Source organism: Chlorocebus sabaeus, chromosome 18, assembly GCF_047675955.1.
Source record: "Chlorocebus sabaeus isolate Y175 chromosome 18, mChlSab1.0.hap1, whole genome shotgun sequence".
NCBI classification, from domain to species: Eukaryota; Metazoa; Chordata; class Mammalia; order Primates; family Cercopithecidae; genus Chlorocebus; species Chlorocebus sabaeus.
In genome coordinates, this window is record NC_132921.1 from 25676590 (window position 1) to 25700212 (window position 23623).

At 38.4% G+C, this 23623-nt stretch overlaps 1 protein-coding gene across 2 annotated transcripts in view; it reads right to left on the reverse strand.

Annotated features, from left to right (window-relative positions):
- The window catches only part of RAB27B (RAB27B, member RAS oncogene family), a 170604-nt gene that overhangs the window by 84617 nt on the left and 62364 nt on the right, over positions 1–23623 (reverse strand). Inside the window, exon 1 of one of the 2 annotated variants that reach the window (XM_008014027.3) lies at positions 8340–8681. The exons of the other annotated variant lie outside the window; for it this stretch is intronic. Coding sequence (XP_008012218.2) covers positions 8340–8464 — 125 coding nt within the window. The 5' untranslated portion in view covers positions 8465–8681. Of the gene's footprint in view, positions 1–8339; positions 8682–23623 lie in introns of those variants that run through there. 2 annotated transcript variants of the gene reach the window in all.

Sequence of the window (23623 nt, forward strand, 5' to 3'; positions counted from 1 at the left end):
AATTCATACAAAAGCCATGATTCCTGGTCTCAAGGAGTCTATAATTGCAGGGAGAGGGTTCACAGAGGTTTCTTTTATATATATATATATATTTTTTTTTTATATGTATATTTTTTGAGACAGGGTCTTGCTCTGTCGCCCAGGCTGGAGTGCAGTGGCACAATCTTGGCTCACTGCAACCTCCACCTCCCCAGTTCAAGTGATTCTCATGCTTCAGCCTCCCAAGCAGCTGGGATTACAGGCACCCACCACTACACATGGGAAAAGGAACACACACACACACACAAAACAAAACAAAAAAGTACTTTTTAAACACCCAGGTTGGTTAAGTCTAACAGAACAGAAAGAGCCTGAACCACAGTATTATCATTATAAAAATTTTCATTGTGACAACTCCTATAATAATAACTTAAAAATATGAATGGGGCTGGGCATGGTGGCTCATGTCTGTAATCCCAGCACTTTGGGAGGCCTAGGTGGGCGGATCACAAGGTCAAGAGATCGAGACCATCCTGGCTAACACTTTGAAACCCCATCTCTACAAAAAATACAAAAATTAGCCGGGCGTGGTGGCACACACCTGTAGTCCTAGCTACTCAGGAGATGGAGGCAGGAGAATCGCTTGAACCTGGGAGGCAGAGGTTGCAGTGAGCCGAGATTGTGCCACTGCACTCCAGCCTGGGTGACACATATATATATATGTGTGTGTGTGTATATATGTTATATATATGTGTATATATATGTTATATATTATTTATATATAATTATATATATGTTATATATTATTTATATATAATTATATATGTTATATATTATTTATATATAATTATATATATATAAATCATTGCTAACATTCTTGGACCCATTTCCTTATCCATTTACTCATTATATATTATTATATAAAAACATATAACACATATATATATTCATTTGGATACTCCATGCTTATATATACTTGAAATCAAAGTGAAAAGATACAAAAAGAGAGACTGCTCCTTTAACCAGTCTCCTATGCTCCCCACACAGTAACACACCATAAAGCTCCATGTCATACCACACACCAGGCTGCATCTCCCTAAGAAGAGGGCAGTTCTGCATTAAGCAGATGATTCAGATACCAGCCAGTTTCCAGTCCTTGACCAAAGGCTAAGTACACTGCTTATCTTTGCTGGCTGTCAACATGTTTCAAAAACTGTGACTCTCCACAGAGCACAGGATGTGGGTACCAGAACAAAAAAAGAAGCACTAGCAAAATGTTTTATATCTTTAAAGGAAATCCCATGGGTTGCAAGTAGATCAAATGGACTAAGTATATCATTCATATTTTCACAATGCGTCATGATGAAACAGCTAAATTAGAAGCTATACAATTGAGTGACCTGGTATAAAAATGAGCACATAGTTTCACATGAATTGGGTTTGTTTCAACTTACAATTAATCAATGTATGATTTTGATGGGGTGGTACTTGTATTTGGGGACTTAAATTATAATTTCCAATGGAATAAAAATTAAATGCTTCTCTGAGGCATTTTTATTACTCTATATAAGATCCAATCTTCTGAAACCTGATCTTCAAAGTAGGAACTTAAGTTTCATACAATAACTAAAACAAGTGCTTGGTGAATGATGAATTAACCTCAAGAAGACATTCAACTCTATTAGTGATTCTTAAGAACTTGTACTGTGCTTTCAAGACATGAATAACACATGATTCCTGAACTCACAAATTACCTATGCTAGAATTTTCACATCAATACTACTGGATTGTAGTCTTTTCAAAGAGGGAAGTCTTCAATCACAAAGGACAAATTTGCTCATGAATTCTCTAAGTATATACAGAAAATTACCACCATTTATTGTTGTGAAAATTGTTTTTGTGCTTTGTATATATACCTGAAATAGTACCCTGACATTTTAAGTAGGAAGACATAAATTTCTACAAGCACAGAAAAAGGAAAGTATGAAATTTTAATATCATACAGTCTTTGAAGGAATAAATAAACCAGCAGGAAAAGAAACCCAGACTCAGAGTAAATCTTTTTGTAGTGTTTTCTAGCATAGCCTTTCCTAGGGATGAATGCCACAGTGACCCCTAGTCTACACGAGTTGTTTTCCAGCTACATCCCTGGCACTTGGTAAGATTCCCACTTGCTGCCTGTGATGCCAACCAGAGCTGAATGCAAGGGAAGTGTGCAGAGTGCCTCGTGTCCCTGGAAAGGCTTTGCTGAGGCTCTTAACTCGCTGAGGCTCTAGGGAGGGTGCTCAGAGTGCCCTTGGATTAAGGAGACCTCCAGAAACCTCCCTGTCAGCTTGGGCACATCATGCAATGGTGGAGAGCAGTCAAAAATTTAAAAAACAAAGGAACAGAAAACTCAAACAAAACAAAACAAAACCTTTTCAAAGACATATAAAAAGAGTGGCCACAGCAGAAAGAAACTCTCATATACCTCTCCCATAGATCCCATTTCCCAGTCAAGTTTGGCCAGTTGTCCAAAATATATTTTCCAGAGCAAAAGCATTCAATGGGATCATGTGTTGTACTTAGTTTTCACATCTCTTAATTTTTGTTTAGTATGGAACCACTCTAAAGTCCTCCTTTGACCCTCACGATCTTGACACTGTTGGAGATTACAGTCCAGTTGTATCAGTTTGTTTTCACACTGCTGATAAAGATATATCCGAGACTGGGAAGAAAAAGAGGTTTAATTGGACTTATAATTCCAGATGGCTAGGGACACCTCCGAATCATGGCAGGAGGCAAAAGGCACTTCTTACATGGTGGCAGCAAGAGAAAATGAAGAAGTAAAAACAGAAACTCTTCCGAAACCCATCAGATCTCATGAAACTTATTATGAGTAGCACGGGAATAGCATGGGAAATAGCATGGGAAAGATTGGTCCCCATGATTCAATTACCCGCCCCTGTCCAACATGTGGGAATTCTGGGCGATGCAATTCAAGTTGAGATTTGGTGGGGACACAGCCAAACCATAGCACCAGTTTTTTGGTTGAATGTCCTTCAGTTTGGATGTTTCCTCATCATTAGATTAGCTGCTCTTTCCTAGAAATCAAACTTTAATATGCATAGGCATCTCATGGAGAATTTAACTAAATCACCGATTCTGATTCAATAAGACCATAGTTCTGCATTTCTAACAAGTTCTCCAAGGTCATCAATGTGACTGACCACATTTTAATGGGAGGAGCCCCGTAAGACACCAATCAAGAAGAGGGAGAAATAATCAGGACTGATTATCCACCTTTCCCCTCATCAGGACTAATCCCATGATCCTTTGTGATAGTTTAATGAAGTCACTTCCAGAACTCCAAACTTTCCTTAATCATTTATTTCACCACTAGAAATTCCAAACTTCCAGAACTATTGATTCTCTTAATCCTAAATGAACCCCCAAACCTGTCCTAACCAAATTATCATCATCCCAGTGAATGGTTCCATCATCCTCCCAGTTGCTTAAGTCCAAAGCCAAGACCCCTGCTTCTTCTCTTTTGCTCAGCTCATATTGCCAGTCCAGCAGAACCACCTAACTCCAAGACATATCCCAAATCTGTTCACTTGTATTTGTCTCTACGGTTCACAACGTATTGCATATCCCCATCCATCATCTCTTGCTTGCACTACCACTGTAATTTACTGATTGGTCTAACTGCTTCCATTCTTGTCCCCCTTCACCCAGAAGCCAGGGAGAACTTTGAAAAATAAGTAAGTCAGGCTCCCCTGCCTGAAACCTCTACTGGCCACTGATCATGTTTAGGGGAAAACACTAACACAAACTGCTTATTTTGCTTTCAAGGATCTTTGGGATTGCTCTCATATCCTCTTGCTCACTGCACTCTGGCCACACTGGCCTCCTTGTGTTTTCTCTGATCAGTCAAGCCTCATGCCCCTTTTGCCTGGCATATACTTCATCCTGAACATCACATAGCTTGCTACTTCCCACTCCCAATTCTGCTCAAAGCCATCTCTTAGGAGAATTTCCTATTGCGTTATCTGAAAGATCCTGTATTCCCAGTTTCTGTACTTCTCTATCCCCTATCTTTACTTATTTCATCATAAACATCATCACTATATGAAACTATGCTATTTACTTTTTTTCCTTGCTTAGTTAGCATTCCTTTCCTCTTCTAGATATACATCCATAAGGAAAGAAATATTGTATTTCTTTTTTCACTCATGTATTTCAGCTTCAGTGCCAGTTGTAACAAACTCAATAAATATTAACTGAATAAATGAATGAAGAAATAAATGCTACTTTAACTCAAAATGCTTATGTAAGCAAAGGACTGAATGCGGAGTTGATAAAACTGCCACTCCTCACATGATTACTCACCATTGACAAAACCTTTCCAAATCAGCACGTGTCCCATTGACAAAGACTTGACATAGCCCATTCTCATGCTATGTTCAGGATCTTACCTAAAGTTTCACAGAATGATCCTGGTCCAGTTAGACTTTATAATGCTGATATGCCCCATGCTAGCCAGGAAATTTTTCCTGACTTCTCCTGGTTTCAAGACAGCAAATTGAGCTTATATGTTTAAACTCTCTTTTGCCTTATGTTCCATTGAAATAACTAAGGAATTTAGAAATAAGAAAATATCTGTAGCAGTTTAGGAATATAGGGAAGTGTAGAATCACACATCAAGAAACCTTGAAAGATTTCAGGAGGGTATAGAGATGATTTGACCTGAGAGAAAATCTCCTCTTGCTGACCATTCAGTCAAAACAGAAAGGAGCTATCTTGGACATAAATTAGGAGATTACTGCAACAAATCCTATAAAAACGTCGACTCTTGAATCACCACGTACCAGATATAAGAGCAGCAACTGAACCAGTGGGCAAAGGCCAATGGAAAAGCTATGGCAAAAGAACCTCAAGCACCAGCTAACTTCAATTGCCCAAAGCAAAGGAATAATGGAAGAAACTCAATTCAGTTCAGGAGTACAACCTCTGTGTTCTCCTTCTCCAAGGATTTCTACTTCTAACAGTTTCACAGGGGTGTACGCTTTCCATTCTAGCAAATATTGCAAAGATTGTATTTGTAAACAATGTAAAGATTATTTGAACTTGATTTCATTGTACCATGAATAACCTTGATCCCTGGCTTTACTCCTTCACCTGCTAACCAAAACGAAGGTTTTGTAGCTTAGAGAATCCCATGGTCAAGTATCTTACTCAACAAGAGGGACCAAGGTGCCTGATGGTTGATTGCTTTTGGCCTATGTATTCTGAACGCAAGTCCATCAGCTGTTCCATCTCCTTCTCACAGGCCCCAGATTAGAGCTTGTCCTCAATTCTCTGTAGCCCTCCTCCACACTAAAAACATAGGGATGACAGTTTTAATAGGGAATAGCAAAAAGTTACCTCCATAGTTGCTGACTGAGCCCATATCTTCCATGGGTTTAACAAATCTAGATCAGAGGTCTCAAATCTTAAGGCAGTGGTTCTCACAGTGAGGCCATAGAGCTCCTCCTGTGGCAATGGTTGGATATATTTTTGGTTGTCACAATTGGGTGGTAGAGTGTGTGTTACTAGCATCTAGTGGGTAGAAGCCAGAGATGCGCTAATCATCCTGAAATGTACCGGACAGCTTCCCAAGCCCCAACAAAGAATCATCTGCCTCAAAATGTCAACAGGTCTGAACCTGATGAACCCTGCTCAAAGGTCAACAGGCCTAGATGGGCAATAGTAAGTGTGAACTGGCCATGAAGCAATAGGGCATCATGGAGAAGCTGGTGACCTGGGATACAGTGATGACAGATTTTCCAGTTTTTTAAGAGAGAGAAAGACTATAGGTTTTTAATAGTCATATACTTTGTCGTAAATCAGTTTGATAGTGTTTTTAAATAAATGTTGAAGATCAATTTTAGAATGTTGAAAAACTAAATTAAAACACAGGAACAGGCCAGGAGCATTGGCTCACACCTGTAATCCCAACACTTTGGGAGGCCAAGACAGGTGGATTACTTGAGGTTAGGAGTTTGCAACTAGCCTGGCCAACATGGTGAAACCCCATCTCTACTAAAAGTACAAAAATTAGCCAGGCGTGGTGGCGTGCACCTGTAATCCCAGCTACTAGGGAGACTGAGGCAGGGGAATTGCTTGAAGCTGGGAGACGGAGGTTGCAGTGAGCCTAGATCGTGCCACTGCACTCCAGCCTGGGCAACAGAGCAAGACTCTGTCAAAAAAACAAAAAAACAAAACAAAACAAAACAAAAAACAGGAACAAAACAAATTTAAAAATTAAATGACTCCAAAAAATAAAATAAAATAAAATTTAGTGGTCTGGATCTGGCCTGTGGATTGAGGGTTTGCCATTGCAGATTTAGTACTTTACTTATCATATATAAGCCGATCATAACAGCATAATAAAGTCTAAGCACCCATGAGAGCAGACAGCAGTTTAAATATGGGCATTATAATAACAGTAATAACCAGAGAAAATGAATACAACGGAAAAAAAGTTAGTATAAACAAGAGGTGAATTTATAGCATCATATTCCTGGTGAGATTAGAGATGAGGCTGGGAAGGTAAGCAGGGACAAAGTGTTAATATCTGTAATCTATAGCAGTATTTCAAATAGGTGCTGCAAGGAATACTCCAATAAAAGTGTAGACAAAAATTACAAAAGGTACCTCTCAAAAGAAGAATGGCAAACAGTTGCAAGAGATGAATATTTGCAATGACAATGAAGTCAATGCAAATTAAAATGAAATGATTTTCATCAATTATACTAAAAAGGAATTAATGCCCAGTGCTGTGGAGCATTGGTTGGGGGGATGAAGAGCACCACTAATGCAATCCTGGCAAATGTAAACGTTCTTTGCAACCTAGGCTTTGAATCACACTAAAAATGTACGTGTTCTTTCATGCACAATTCTACATCTAGGGACTTATCTTAGGGAAATAATTGAACAGGTGGATACAGGTAAACACACAATTCTGTTCATTGTAACATGGTTTATAATAGCAAATAATTAAAAATAATTCCAACGTCCATTTACAGAAGTTTGGTTAAATATAATTTATTAACAACCACACAGTGTGGCGGTTTACAGCTGCCAAAGGGAATGAACAACTCTATGTATGGAGGGAAGTTAGATTATAATATTTTTATAAACTCAAAATATTATCAGTGAGTAAAACACATGGAAAAGCTGAGGGACAGTCAGTTAAGTCTTTGAAAGAGAAGTTCTCACTAGTTCAAGTTCCTATTGGTTGATGTCCTTTCTGATTGTTTCTGTGTGGTGGGATAATGGTTCTTCTGCTTAAAAAATCGCTTTATTATATCTTCTGTTATTTTTTCCTGTATATATTGCAAGTATACCTTGCTTTTGTAATAAAAGTATTAACCATTGCTTTTTAAAAAACATAAATTATTATTTTCATGTATAAATCAATCTGAAACATATACATTTAAATTTATAAAATATTCACATATCATACCCTATGGGGAAACTTAGTATAGTATTTTATGACCTACAAAATTATTAACCCCAGATGTCACTTGGTCTTTTAAGAATCAAGAAAATTCCAGTTGATTTATTTGTTTGTCCTTGAGTCTGAGAGAAATCATTAGCAAAAGTGCCATTAAGTTAAGAGTACATTTTCTGTCATTGATGATAAATGAAGTGGTCCAAACAAAACTAAACTAATCATGTAAACTTACTATATTTTCCCTCATGATCCTAGCATAATCAATAACACAAATTTGGAAGTTAATGAGTCACAATTTTAGTTAAAAAATATTAGTCTAATATTACACAAAGTTTAATTTTTGTAACTCATTCTAAGCATAGCCTAAAATAAAAAATTGTTTCCAGGAAAAGACCAATGACAACAGTAAATTTCTTTTAAGTTAAAATTGCCAGAATTCAATAAAAGACAGTCCTTACATATGTGATCCTCTTGTGATTGTGGCTGATAAAAAACATAAAATTTGATTTTTACCTTCATCTTTGTCCTTGAGGATTTTAATGTTCTAATAGTTTCTTAAATGTTAATAACACATTTAGGACATGGACCATTATTCTTTTGATTTTATAAGATATGGCTATACACTACATTAATTCTTAATAACACGAATGAAAATAAGTCATAAATAAATAATTGTATTTAGTGTTCAAACAACTAGTACGTCTTTGATATACAGAACATTATGACTGAAAGTTAGCAACTTAGAAGTTTCAGAATCTCCAAGTCCTATCATCTTCATATTAAGTAGTACTTTGAAGCGCTGCCACTACTGTCTATGTTTTTCCTACTTTCTTTGAAGGCCTAACACACAGAAGAACTTCCCAAGTGTTGGTTGACTTACCTATGCAGAATGGAATGATTTTTCTCTGCCTGGACACTTATATGAAAAGACTCTAATACTCTCCTATGAGACCAGGATGGAGTGGAGACAGAGAAAGCCTGGGTACCCGAGGTCTTGGTTCTCATCTAGCTCCACCAGCACTAGTTCTTTGATCCTGTCATCCATGTCATCTTCATGCTTCTCTTTTGTCATCAGCAAAATGGAAGAGTTGTGCAATAGCTGAGGTCTCTTCAAGCCCTCACCCTCTATGACTCTGTGACCAGATCCAAGAACACACTTCAATTGTGGATTTCTCAGGGTGTCCTGTTGGCATCTCAGCCTTGGAGGAGGCCTGCCTCTATGTTTAGTTCCTCTACGGTGGATGGTTGCTTCCCATGCTTGTGATTATTCAGGAAACAGGACATGAATTGCTAACCAACGGGAAGGAGGAATGAACTATCAATATAAAACATTAATGGGAAAGAGAAATAGATCAGAGAAAAGGAAAGCAAAGTCAGTTGTTAGATCATAGAATAGACGGTGGTTCTTGCACTAGAACCACCTAAGAAGTTTTGAAAAAATATACCAATGTTCAACTTACCCACTCAATTAAGTCAGAATCTTTAAGGGGAGAGCTGACACTAATACTTAAAGAATAAAAACAATGTCTCCTGTATATTTATGTTGCACAGCCCGGATTGAAAACCACAAAACAAGATGATGGTGAGTATATCATTTGAGGAAGGGAAGAAGTTAAGTCCATTCAGAAATACCATTATGCAAATAGAGACTGTCTTTACAAATCTTGGAAATGTTAATGATTCTCAGTTTACAAAAATGACCCAGACCACTCCCTAGATGAGTCTATTGGGCAGCCAAGGTTGGACCCACTAGACCATAAGTCACTCTGCAATCCTTTAATATTTGTTCCTTATTAGACACCAGACTTAGGTCATTGGAAAATAGAGATAGATAGCTGTTTAGTCTGTCACCATGAGTGAGAAAGAGCTGTACTTTAGACTAGACTATTCTGAACAAAGAAATGGATGTTTATGCATTTTATTTTATACTTTATCTTATATTTTATTTCATTTTGACAGAGTCTTGCTCTGTGGCCCAAATTGGAGTTCAGTGGTGCAATCTAAGCTCACTGTAACCTCCACCTCCTGGGATTAAGCAATTCAGCCTCAGAGTAGCTGGGACTACAGGCACATATCACCACATCTGGCTAATTTTTTTTAATTTTTTTTATTTTTAGTAGAGACGGGGTTTCACCATGTTGTCAGGCTGGTCTCGAACTCCTGACCTCAGGTGAGTCACTCACCTCGGCCTCGCAAAGTGCTAGGATTATAGGCATGAGCCACTGTGCGCAGCCACTTTAGAGATGCGATTCCCTAGAAACTATTTCAAATTCTTATATCCCTGTGCATACATTTGCACTCAAATATCTGCTTGCCTTTCTGCATATATCATTTATTTGCACCCACTTAGAACTAGAAATATATTTTCTCGATGTTGACAGAATTAGAGGCATTAGTCACATTAGACATGATCGGGGTAGATAAAAGTCTGCATCCCTGTTTCTGAAATGGAGCAAACTCTGCAATGACTCTTCTTAAACTCAGATGTTGTAGAAAATTATGTCTTTACATCTTGCTCAGGACCAACTACTGTGTGGCCAAGCTGTTATTACAACTATGATGCCACTGTTTTGTCTTATTTTCAGGGAAGTGCTGGGTAGAGAAGGGCAGGGTCCCAGGCGAGGGGTCCACCCTCGGGCCTGTGTTTACAGACCTAAGTGAGAACAGGCACTCCTGTTCTTGCACCCAAATGTTACATATTCCAAGACCACTCTGGCCTGCCATGCCCTCACATCCTGTGCCCATATAAACCCAAGACCCTAGCAGGCGCACACACAGTGGGTGAACATCGAGAGAAGCAGAGGAGTAGACCGATAGACAACAGCAGACAGCAGCAGACTGGCAAACCAGTGATGGCAGAATGATGCAGCAGAGTAAGAAAGAGGGGGAGTCTGGCCTCTGGGTATCCTGACTCCAGGGGAAGACCACCTTCCCATTCCATCTCCCCTTCTGGCTCCCCACCCATCTCACTGATGACCACCTCCACCACTCAGTAAAACCTTGCACTCACCCTTCAAGCGAACATGTGATCCGATTTTTCTGGTACACTGGGCAAGAACTCAGGATACAGACAGCTATCATACTGGTCCTCCGCCCTTGTGATAAGACAGAGAGTCTATTGAACTGATTAGCACAAGCTGTCTACAGATGGCAAAGACGGAAGAGCACACTGGAACACATGCCCACTTGGACTTTGGGAGTCACAGACACCCACCTCTAGATGGAGCTGGAGCCCAAAAGCACTCCCCATGGCCTCTGTACCTGCCCTTCTGCATGCTTCCTCTAGGGATTTGGGGAGTGGAGCAGCCAAAGAGAGTCACACCCGTCACACATCCTGCAAGGGGGATAAGGGAACTCTCCCATTTCACCAGTCTATAGTAATAGAAAGCAGATCAGTGTTTGCCTGGGGACAGATGGACACAAGGAAACTTTGGGGATGATGATTATATTCATTTAATTATTGTGATGGCTTCATGGGTGTATACATGTTTCAATACTTATTAAATGGTACACTAAATATGTGCAGCATATGTTGACTAGACCTCAATAAAGTTGCTTAAATAAAAATGTTAATGATAAATACAGGTTTTCTGCATAACTCACCTTCACACCTGATTCCAATGTGAAATTTAAGCTTTTACCTTATGCCTTCATCCATAATACAAAGCATGCATACATGTGAAACTGACCCAATAGTCTTAGAGACAGTTTCTGGGATATACATAGAAATCGACCCTTCTAGTCTTAAAGCTTGAAACTTACATTTGTTTTATCCGAGTTTCTTCCTTAGGAAAGGATGCCCAGGCCTCTCCAAAAGTATCAAAGAACTGAAACTCACTAGATCATCACTTATAGACAAATGAGGTTCCAGACCCTTCATTCATCATGATTGCTTCCTAACCATTCCCTACTTCCTCTCTTCTCACACAAAGTCACATTTCTTCCCTGCTGCATAAACCTCTAATTTTAGTTAGTTAGGGAGATACAGTTGAGACATATCTCCCATCTCCTTGGTAGTAGCACCCGATTAAAGCCTTTCTTGGCAATACTTGCCATCTCAGTGATTGGCTTTTTGTGTGGCGAGGACCTAGATGGAACCCTTGGCATTTCGGTTACACATGTACATCCATAATACAATGTTGGTCTTGTTGCTATGGGGTAAATTTACCAGTGAAAGGTGAAACATTCTCATTAAAACTGGGGGTCTAGCACAGCTACTTCCTAGGGCGGGTGTCAACTCTCTTGACTCAGGCATGTGACAGTGAATGGCATTGTGGCAGCATCACAAATTCTGTAAAATTAACCATAAGTGGGAAAGTTTTAAAAAGTGACTCTAAAGCTCAATTTCCTTCCTGGTATAAAGATGATAAATTTGGAAAGCTGGTGACGGAAACAGACTAGACTGCCATGCTGCAGTTAGGAATGGAAGGTTTCACTGTGAAAAATAATTCTTGTAGTCTCTACATTAAATAGTAGTCAAAAAAGTAACAAATAGATAGTAACCAGCCATGTAATTTAGAGGATGACTTCATTTGTGCATTATATGACAGGATTGCTGGGCTTGTGTCTATTTACATTTTTAATTATTTTGTACTAAATAGAAGAAGCAGGACACAAACACAATTGGGGGTGGGAGGAACCCAGAAACTAAACTGCTGGAGATGGTGGCATTCTGGAAATTGCTCCTCACTCTAAAGGGGACCACTTCTGTTCAGCGCTAGCTAATCATCACCATAGTACCAATTGTCAAGTCTCTCCTTCTCCAAAAAAAGCTGGGAATTAAGATATTTTATGTGAACTTCCATTAAAACAATAGGAACAGCCATTCAAATATTTTTTTCAACATTGTATGGATCAAATACACACATCAGTATGTGATCTCTGTCAAAACTATTTTAATATCCTCAGACAGAGAATCAACCTACATGTAAGACTGTAATTTCATTTCTCAGAAAAATATGAAGATTTTTATTTTTACTCTATAAGAGCTTATGTCAAACTTATGCAAAAGGCGTACATTTAATACAGCTACTGGAGCTCATTTTGATTATTCTCAACTTTTTATTAATAAAAATGCAATCTTACTGAAATGTCATTGATAATGACACTCAGAAAAAATATGCAAATGTGTTCACCTAGCACTCAAAGTGTATAGAGAGTTCTAAGAAGGCTAGAGTGTACAATGAAGACTAATATTATCTAGTGTTTTTTTAGTTCAGGGTTCCATACTAACTACTTTGTATATACTAATTTACTTAATTCTCATAACCACTTGAAGTACTAGTTTTATAATCTCCATACAGATAGAAAAACTGAAGCATAGAAATTTAAGTATTTTGTCAAACTTCTTACACACATAGGAAGTGGCAGAGCTAGGATTCAAACTCAATCAGGTTGGCTCCACAATCTAATTTTAATCCCTCTGACAGCCTGCCTTTCAAATTAAAAAGTTAATAAGTATCCAAATGATTGTGCATTTTTATGCGGATCATGACAATTATACCAGAATTTCAGGCTGTATGCATTCTTGTGATGCAGTAAATAGAATAAATGTAACTATTTTAAAAAATAGAGATGGGATCTCACTATGTTGCCCAGGATAGATTTGAACTCCTGGGCTCAAGAGATCCTCTCACTTCTGCTTCCTGAATAGTTCAGACTGCAGGCATGTATCACCACGCCTGGCTTCTAACTACTTTCAGACTTGATTGGATTATTACAGTGTGCCATCTTCTGAATTTATTACAAATCACCAGTGGTGTTTTCAGCCCAATATGTAACATGAGGAAGACTTTATTTGTTCATCACAAGACTTGATTTGCTTACTTGCTGTTATTTCAAACATATCACAATATCCTAAGAAATGAACATTGGAAGAGACAGATCCTAGGGATTATCTGGTCCAAACTCCCCTTAATTGAGAGCTTGGGAAAACCATGTGAAAAGGACATCTCTCTCTCTCTCTCTGTTTACTGTCAAAATTGATTCAGTATATGCGGGCATTCTTGTCCTTTATCACCTATCTATGTTCCTCTCTCATTACGTGGCATATCGCATGAAAGAGAATACTCTTTCTGGATAAAGAATACTCAGAGGAGGAAATGAGAAGGTGTCAAATCAAATGGCTTTTCCCTAAGTCAGTTTGCTAGTAGTGGACTTGAAATATTTTTAACCCAACAAATTCTGTTTCTGTTTTGTCTGCTGAAACATTTTTGTTGAAAGGCTCAAGGAAAATTCAAATATTCATTCATTTACCAAGTTTCTAAAGCATTTACATCAGGAACTGAGATAGTCTCAATTTTCACATAATAATATCAGAAGTTAGCCATTATGTTGCTGTCAATAATAATAATAATAAAATCTACAGTTGATGCTTGCACAGCAGGGGTTTGAACTACATGGGTCGATTTAAATGCAGATTTTTTCAACCAAATGCAGATTAAAAATGATTCACGGGATGCAAAATCCACATATACAGAAGGCTGACTTCTCCTATACTCCAGCTCTACCAGAGGACTGTGGACTTGAATCCTGGAATCAATTCCACTACAGTCAAAACTGAGGAATGACTGTATTATGTTACTGACACTGGTGACAATTTTGCAGATCTCTTACACGCGTGTATTTTCTATTTTATGAGTACTACCAGAACTTTAGAATACCTACTTTTTGTTAGAAATTTGTAAAACACATTTTCTTCTGGTAGTAATCCAGTGGAGATCTTCATGATTTCCTTAACACCAGAGAGTGTTAGGTCCTGGAGCAGTGAAGAAAAAAATATTTCTTGTTTGGAATATAAAAGAAGACAGTAATAGCAATTATAGTAATAACCAGAGGAAACAAATAAAATGATTATTTAGAAAACCAGGGTCTATTCAATTTATTCACTAAGTTGCAGGCATAAATATATTTCTTCTTGTCCATTAACATGAGTGTTCATCTAAGTTCTTAAATCTTACTCAGTTTATGCTATTGAATAAAGGGGTTTAAATTGTTATTTATTTGACCATGTAGAAAGACCAAGGCGTGGAGCACACAAAGTTAATGAGTTTGATTTTTTTTAAGATAGGGTCTTGCTCTGTTGCCTCGGCTGGAGGGCAGTGGTGCAACTATGGCTCATGGTGAAAGGGGAAAGTTTCCCTTGTTCCCCTCGAAGGGCATGCGATGGGAGTGTGGTTCAATTTTTCAGTGCCGGGCTGCTCAAACCTCTAGGGGAGCATACAGGCAGGCAGGCTGTGAGGCTCCAACCACAAGGCAGAGTCTAGGGGTGAATGTTTCCAGCTCCTAAAGCCCCAGTGGGCGTGTGTTATAGGGTCTCTTAGTTTGCTGTCTATAGGTGGCTCCAGCTCAATTAGACCCTCTACCTTGTCACAAGGACAGAGGGCTTTCTGTATCCTCAGTTCTTGCCACAGCGTACTGGAAAAATCGGATCACACCTGGGCTTGGAGAATTAGTGCAAAGTTTTATTGAAGGAGCTGTCCCACCATGGAGAGCCAGAAAGGAGATGGTTTTTCCCTGGAGCTGGGCAGCCTGGTGGTCCCTGCTGTTCTCTGACTGCCCCGCAAACTCCACCTCGTCCCTTGGGTTGATGGCCTGCCGGCTTGCCAGCATCTGCCGGTGTGCTCTTCAGCCAGCGTGCTCCCTAGATGTCCTCTCTCTGTCCAGCTGCTTGTGTCTTTGTCTGCTAATGTACTCCCCTTGACGTCTGGCCGCCTGTGAGTCTGCCTGCTAGGGTCTCGGATTTTTATAGGCCCAGGATTGGGGGCGTGGCAGGCCCAGGTGGTCTTCGAAAATGCAATATTTGGGTGCCAAGGCAGGAGTGCCTGTCCTCACCTAGGTCCATGGAGGTGTAGCCCTAGCCAGGGACCACACCCTCCTCTACCCAGCACTTCCCTTCCGCTCTTTGGTATCATTTAAAAGGACCACACTCTTCCCTTCCCAGGACTCCCTTAGCAAAGGCAGCCTTGACCTTCTGGGCTCAAGTGATCCTCCTGCCTCAGCTTTCTGAGTAGCTGGGACTACAGGTGTGTTCCACCACACTCAGCTGATTTAAGAATATTTTTGAAGAGATGGGGTCTCACTGTGTTGCCCTGGCTGGTCTTAAACTGCTGGCCTTAAGCAATCCTCAGACCTCAGCCTCCCAAAGTGCTGGGATTACAGGCGTAAGCCACCGCACCCAGTCAAGTCTGATACACTTGATCCATACAGAATTGGGGTTTCTTCTTTTTTCCTTTCTTCACTCTTTCTTTCTTCTTCTTCTTTCTTTCTTTTTTTCTCTTTCTTTTTTTTATGCTCTAGATCACTATTGTGAGACAAGCCTATAAAGTAATGAGAGAGATGAAAATGGAAAACAAATATTGGATGCTAAAATCCAAATGATAAATGATACCTTCTTGTATTAGTCATCTGGGGCCACCTTCTTAATGCAATGTTCCTGTTCAAAATGTGTTCAGAATTCCACTTTTAAAATTGCCCTTAGTGTCTTTGCAATAGTCTTAGCAACAGAAAAATTTTGGTACTTTGAGGATGAAATTTATATTTAGAAAAAGCCAAAAATTATTCTGAATCTAGTGTGATAAATAGAAGAGTTGAAGAAGTTCAGTAATGTCATGCTCTGCATGGTTCAAAATTAAGGCTTGAAGATAATTCTACAAGTGCTAAAATGTTTTACAGAAGTGTTGACAGTATTTAAAAAGTCATAATTTTCCAGGACAAAAAGATTTTAGAGATAGCACTTAATTGGATTTCTAAATTCTCATATGCTTTTATAAAAAACTACACATAGCTATTCTGTAATAATAAATCTTGGAGATAGCATATTGAGAATGTGGAAAATAACTCCAAGAAAATAACTTATACTTTATACAAAAATAACTCCAAGAAAAAATAAAAAAGTGTTTATTTATTGAAAATTGTGCCTATTAAGATATAGGCTAATTACCTTGCTTTTTGAAAGTAATCTGGCTGTTTATTAAATTGTTCATTCTTTTCTCTAAATTTTAATGTGAAAAACAATCTTATTGTGCTTGTATTCTAGAATCATACAAGATTAAATCACTGATAATTTTTATGTAGTCAACATTCACAATGCCTCTAGATATGGTCATGGCAGTGGCTAGAGAAAATGGTTGGGAGAATTTGAAAAGGAATAATTTTTCACAAGTACACTCATTCATTTTGAAAAATGTTTTGAGGTTTCCTGGATACTGTCTCTAAATACTGTTGCTAAGCCTCACTTTTACAACCATCTGGTTTATATATATATTTTTTCCCTTAAATATGCCATACTTCACATGTACTTTGATATAGTTTATTTGCAGAGATGAACATTTAGAGAATATTTTGTAAGATCAACAAATTGTGTGTGTGTTTAATAAAAACATCTTTAAATACTCTAAATACTCTTTTTTTTTCCTACAAATATCGAATGACCAGGTTTCAATGATTCATTGCTCAACTTCATTAATTTTCCTTCAATAAGGAATTTATCTCATGTTAAGCTGTGACTCACAAGAGCTATGAAATCCAGCATTTTGAATGAATTGATAGATCAATTAAAATAATTACAGAATTTAGTTTTTAAAAAGTGTACATAAATAGCAATTTATCTCAAATTTATCAAAATAATCCACTGCTCAAAGGTAAAAGCAAAACCTTAGTAAATGTGGAATGCACTGGGATAGGTTGTTCACTTGAAAAAGTCCTAGTAACAGATCACTTTATTGTATTTAATTTTAATTCCAAAAATGAAATAGGAAGGAAGCAGAAAGTAATTTTAACATAACCAGTCCTTCTGCTATGTTAAGTATATTACAAAGACAATTTGATCTAAAAACCCATGTAAAAGTTACAAAAAGTCACTCATCATATTGTTTTTTTTCTAACAGTAATCATTTGCAACATCTTACCAAGTTCAAATAAAAAACATTATTTTGTGTTGGAAAACAGAAAAAGAATGTAGAGATAAGACACATGAAATCTGTATTTGGATAATAATATATTCAAATGAACATGTATACATATATTTATGTAGCAAAATGGTATTTGTATACATTACTTTTCTATCATTTATTAATTATTGGGGCAATATTATCTAAACATCTTTCTAATATTTTGTTTACCTAGTATTTAAAAAGAAATAACTGTTATTTAAATGGTATTCCACATAGCAATTTAGAAAACATTAATCACTTTGACTAGAAGCATACCACGGTATACATAATTTTATTATTTTGATGCATAAAAAACAGCATAAAGCCAACAGTATGAATATAGAAATAACATGTTTCAATGTTGACATGTCCTTTTCATTTTCATAATATAATTTTAAGGATGCTATAGATATGATCATCAATAAGAATTGAAAATTTTCTTACAGCTCTGCCTGTGATGTCTTATATTTCTTCAACTGCAATGTTGCAACAAAAATTAACTTACTCTACCAAGCGTCTAAAATTCCCCTTATTGGCAAGATAACCAGGCACAATACTTAGGATAAATACATTAGGAAAAAAATGTCACAGTTACTTAGGACCATGAATTTGTGAATTTCATAGTTCGCAGTTTCAGTGACCTCTTAAACACTGTGAAAATCACACACACTCTTCATCCAAGTGACCATTCCTGTGCTACCAAGTTCCTTGCAATGCAAGCCTTAAGCAAAGGGGTGAGATACCGGCCAAATCCACATGTTCTATTCCCTGACAGACAGTTTGCGGATGGAAGCAGAGGCTCCTACACAAAAATAGCTTCTTCTCAGATGTCACTGTTGGCAGATCTACTCCAGTTACTAACTCTTAAGTATTATTATCCTTTATTCTTTATTTTCTTTTTCTAATATTACTTTAAAGTTGAGGGAGAGAACCAAAGGTAAAATGAGAGCATTTCCAAGGGACATAGTTGTAGACTTGTTGTTCTTAAAAATCAGCTGAGCCCAGTTACAGTGGCTCACGCCTGTAATCACAGCACTTTGGGAGGCCAAGGCAGAAGAAGCGCTTGAGGTCAGGAGTTTGAGACCAACATGGCCAACATGGTGAAACCCCATCTGTACTAAAAGCACAAAAAGTAGCTGGGTGTGGTGTCAGGCACCTGTAATCCCAGCTATTCAGAAGGCTGAAGCAGAGGAATCGCTTGAACCCAGGAGGCAGGGTTTGCAGTGAGTTGTGATCATGCCACTGTACTCCAGCTGGGGTGACAGAGTAAGAATCTGTCTCAAAACAACCACCACCACCACCACAACAAAAAACACAAATCAGTGGAATCACCATACTTTAGTACCATGTACAATTAACAATTACTCATACAAATATTAAAATGCTTAGAGAGTCTAGAAGTCTCTAAACCTGCGACTCTTTCAGTGAAATTTCTCCCATTTGAGTTTGTGTAAATTTAGTCTGGGCTAATTCTTTCCACTCTATTTTTTGTCTGGCCTTGCTGAGAAAGTAGAGCAAGGAGGGACACAGGAAGAGATACACCAAAAACATTGATGTACGTAACTGGTGCCAGCAACACACTCAAAGTTGAGCTTTTCTTGGATCCCACAACAGCAACTTCTGAGTGACAACTGGGGACCATGTAGATTCAGATATTTCTGCTCCAACATTCCTTGAGTGGAATCTTTTACTAGAACTTTAGGCCAATTAAATTGACTTGAAAACAATCAATGTGAGTAAATTATATAGCACAAGTGATGAACACTTAACTTAGGCGTGTACATATAGAGCCAAAGCCATAAGTTCTTCATAAACCTCACAGGACCATCTCACTAGGGATTGGCAAGTTAGAGGCATTTTTGTTTGTTTTTTGTTTGTTTGTTTGTTTGTTTCTTTTTTTATCTAGTCAATGTTTTTTTTTCTGAAAGCTTGCACTGACTTTTAAAGATTTCTCTCCATTTTATTATATTTTTAAAGTTTGATGCCATTACTGCTATTACTTAGATTTTATCTTTTAAAAATTCTCTCTCTGCTTCTGTTTGTGTGTTTGCATATGATGAGAAGTCAAAACTTCTGCCTGCTAAGCAAGATATAAGGCCTTCTCTCTGAACAGGGAACAATAGGATCCTCTCCATCTCTTCCTGTGAAAGTTACTTTAGAAGCTCCCATGGCACAGTAAAGATGTCTCTTGTTTTGGTTTATTCAGAGCTCCTTCTCCTTTACAACACTATAGTTATACTTGGAGAATGATTCTTTGCTCACTTTTAGACCACGTAGTTCCTATAGGAAAGAGAACCTTCCCCAGAATCAACAGTGGGCACGTGACCAGAGTGAAAGGCTCAAAAGCGATGAACTACAACTCCAGATAATTTTGCACGAGAAGGAAATAAACCTGGACCAGCTGGCAGCTGGTACCCCCTACAAGCAAGAAACTGCCTGTCCATGCAGCCAACCTCGGAGAAATGAGCCAAGATGTGGGGACTGAGCCCAAATGACAATTCAGATGGTAATATCTTTCACTCTATCTTTAATACTGGGAGGTTTTTGAGCTTCACTATTCAGAATACCCACTGTGTCTGGAACTGTTAAATTGCCTTGGGCATGATGAATTAAGAAAAGCAAGCGGCCGGGCGCGGTGGCTCAAGCCTGTAATCCCAGCACTTTGGGAGGCCAAGACGGGTGAATCACAAGGTCAGGAGATCAAGACCATCCTGGCTAACCCGGTGAAACCCCGTCTCTACTAAAAAATACAAAAAACTAGCCGGGTGTGGTGGCGGCCGCCTGTAGTCCCAGCTACTCGGGAGGCTGAGGCAGGAGAATGGCGTAAACCCGGGAGGCGGAGCTTGTAGTAAGCTGAGATCTGGCCACTGCACTCCAGCCTGGGCGACAGAGCAAGACAACGTCTCAAAAAAAAAAAAAAAAAAAAAAAAAAAAAAAAAAAAAAAAAGGAAAGCAAGCAAACTTAACTCAATTTCTTATTAATTGATGCATATGAGCAAAACAGAATTTTATTAATATCTGCTCATGCAGAGTGATGTGCTTAAATAGTGTTATTCAGGAGGCAAACACCTTGCAATAAATTGTAAGGCCATTTTTATAGCTCAATAGCTTTTTGAAGTGAATTTTAACTGTCAACACTCCTCTTCCAGTTGCAGTTGATAAACTTCAGATAGTCCATTTCCAGATAAATATGTTTCTGAGATTTTTCAAAAATGATTACTTGAAAATTTAGGTTTCACAGTGATTTTAAATCTCTCAAATTTATTATGTTAACATTTTCAGTGACTTACAGAATAATTTAAAGAACTTATAGAATAATTTAAAGACTATTCTTATGCACTTCCACTGCATATGTTAAAGATACAAAATATGTGTCTAGAGTTAAATGTTATTTAATTAAGTATTGAAAGATATTCTCTCGTGTAACTTGGGATTTCCATGATATTTCAGATGAGACACTTTTCAGACAGCTGTGTCCTATTTTATTGCTGATTTGTATTAACCAAGTGGCACATTAGGGTATCATCAGGGAATGAGACAGAAATAAAGCCTGGGTCCCAGCTGCTCTCCGTGAACTTCCATTCTTTTCTCTCTGTGTGAGATGACACAGAGAGAGAAAAGTGAGAACAGGTCTGGAGAGGCAGTAAGTGTTGTCAAAGGCATGTGATTGTTAATATTACTTTTCTTCAAAAATTTGGAATTGGTTAGAATTATTCAGGAAAGACTCAACGAAATAATTTTTAAACAAAGTTGAAAGGACGTCCTTTCTCAGACATTTTAGTAACAGACATTACATTATCTCAGGAAGGAGGAAATACTCTGCAGAAGACAGAAAAAGATGAAATAGAGGATGAGGAACAGTATAGAAAATCAAGAAGAAGAAGAGAAAATAGAAGAGGAGAAGAAGGATGAGACAGATTGGATGCTAAAAGCATGGAAAGAGAATGTGGTTTTGGAAAGAATCAGTCAGACTAACATAGCTTTACTCCCATTTCCAATGCTTAAAACCTTGGACAATACTTCCCTTTTTGGGCCTCCATAGTCACAACTGAAAGATAAGAAGGATGTTTATGTATTGGTTTCATCTTAGATTGCTGATAAATAAGACATTTGAAGCATCTGCCATGGTTGCTGGCCCATAACTGTTCATAAAATGCATTCCATCTTCTCCTTATCCTGAGGCAGTGTATACATATTACACGTTTAAACAACACATGCCTATTTAATACCTTTCATGTTCCTAATATTGTTTTAGGCATTGAGCATAGAACAGGGAACAAAACAAATAATACTCCAAACTTTCATGGAGCTTACATTCTGATGGCAGAAGATAGTTATAAACAAAATAAATCAGTATACTGTATACAAATTCGTGTAAGGTGTTGTTACTGGGTATATATAAGAAGGAGGGGGATAGTCAGTATGGGGGAATCATTTTTTTAAAAGGGTGGTTAGGCAAAGCCTCTCTGACAAAGTGGCATTTTGAAAAAGAAGAAAAAAAAAAAAAAAAAAAAACCCAAGGAAGGTGAGAGTAAAGAACATTCATCCAGGGCCAGGTTCAGTGGCTCACACCTGTAATCCCAGCACTTTGGGAGGCCGAGACGGGTGGATCACTTGAAGTCAGGAGTTTGAGACCAGCCAGGCCAACACGGTGAAACTCTGTCTCTACCCAAAATACAAAAAAATTAGCCAGGCATGGTGATACACACCTGTAATCCCAGCTACTCGGAGGCTGAGACAAGAGAATCATTTGAACCTGGGAGGCAAAGGTTGGGTGAGTCGAGCACCCAGGCTGCTGCACTCCAGCCTAAGTGACAGAGTCAGACTCTGTCTCACAAAAAACAAACAAATAAACAAAAACAAACAAAAAAACCCAAAAAGGACATTCAGCCAGATGGAAGGGCAAGTACAAAGGCCCTGAGGCAGGAATGTGACTGGCTGATAGGTTGGGAGGACACTGTGACTGGAAGCATACACCATGGGGAGGGAGCAAAGGACATATTTAGTAAGGCAGAGGAGGGCAAAGAAATGGCAGGCTTTCACCCTGTGTGAGTGGAGAATCCATCAGAGGAATTCTATCTAAGGAATGACATGATCTGATATATGTTTTAAGAGTATCACATTGTCTGCTGCTTTCGACTCAGCAATCCCATTACTGGGTATACACCCAAAGTAAAATAAATCGCTCTACCAAAAAGACACCTGCACTCATATGTTCACTGCAGCACTATTCACAATAGCAAAGACATGGAATCAACCCAGGTCCTATCAACAGTGGATTGGATAAAAATTATGCGATATGTATATCCCATGAAATACTATGCAGCCATAAAAAAACAAAATCACATCTTTTGCAGCAATATGGATGCAGCTGGAGGCCATTATCCTAAGTTAATTAACACAGGAACAGAAAACCAAATATTGCATGTTCTCACTTATAAGCAGGAGTTAAACACCGTGTATGCACGTGGGTACTCCCGGACACAAAGATGGGAACAATAGACACTGAGAACTCCAAAATGGGGAGCAGAGGGTGGAGGGTAAGCTGTGAAAAACAACCTATCTGATACTATGCTTGCTTCCTGGCCAGTGTAATCATTAGAAGCCCAAACCACAGCATCATATAATATACCCATGTAACACATCTGCACATGTATCCTCTGAATCTGAAATGAAAAATAAAATGTTAAGAAAATGGAATGCAAAAAGGTGAAGGCCAGTTATGATGGCAATCGGAAATTTGGATATTATTTGATTCCTTGGTTCAATGTACATCTGTGGATCAGAAGCAGCCTCTCTCCTTCATTCCATGTCATTCTAACTTCTGCTTTGATTGTTTCAACTAATAATATGACTCTCCAGCCATAGGTTAGCAACGACTTTCTGTAATGTGATCAAATTAGCATACTATAGTGAACTTCCTATGGATAACTCTCCCAGTACCCTTGTCTCTGAAAACTGTCTCCCTCTCCTTTCTTTCTCATATTTCTATATGGGAGCAAACGTATTTGGGTAACATTGACCCTACCTCTCGTCACAAACAAGCATTCAGGGCCAGGCACAACCCAAGTGGCCCAATGGGCTCCTACCTATGTAATTATGAGAGTCGCGTCTGACTGTTCTCTTAAGGAGTGAATATAAACTTGGGACATGTTTGGCATTCATTTTCCACCATGAAGACTGCAGTGGAAGAATATGGTTTCCACAGAGAGGGAAGAATGAAGCCTATGCC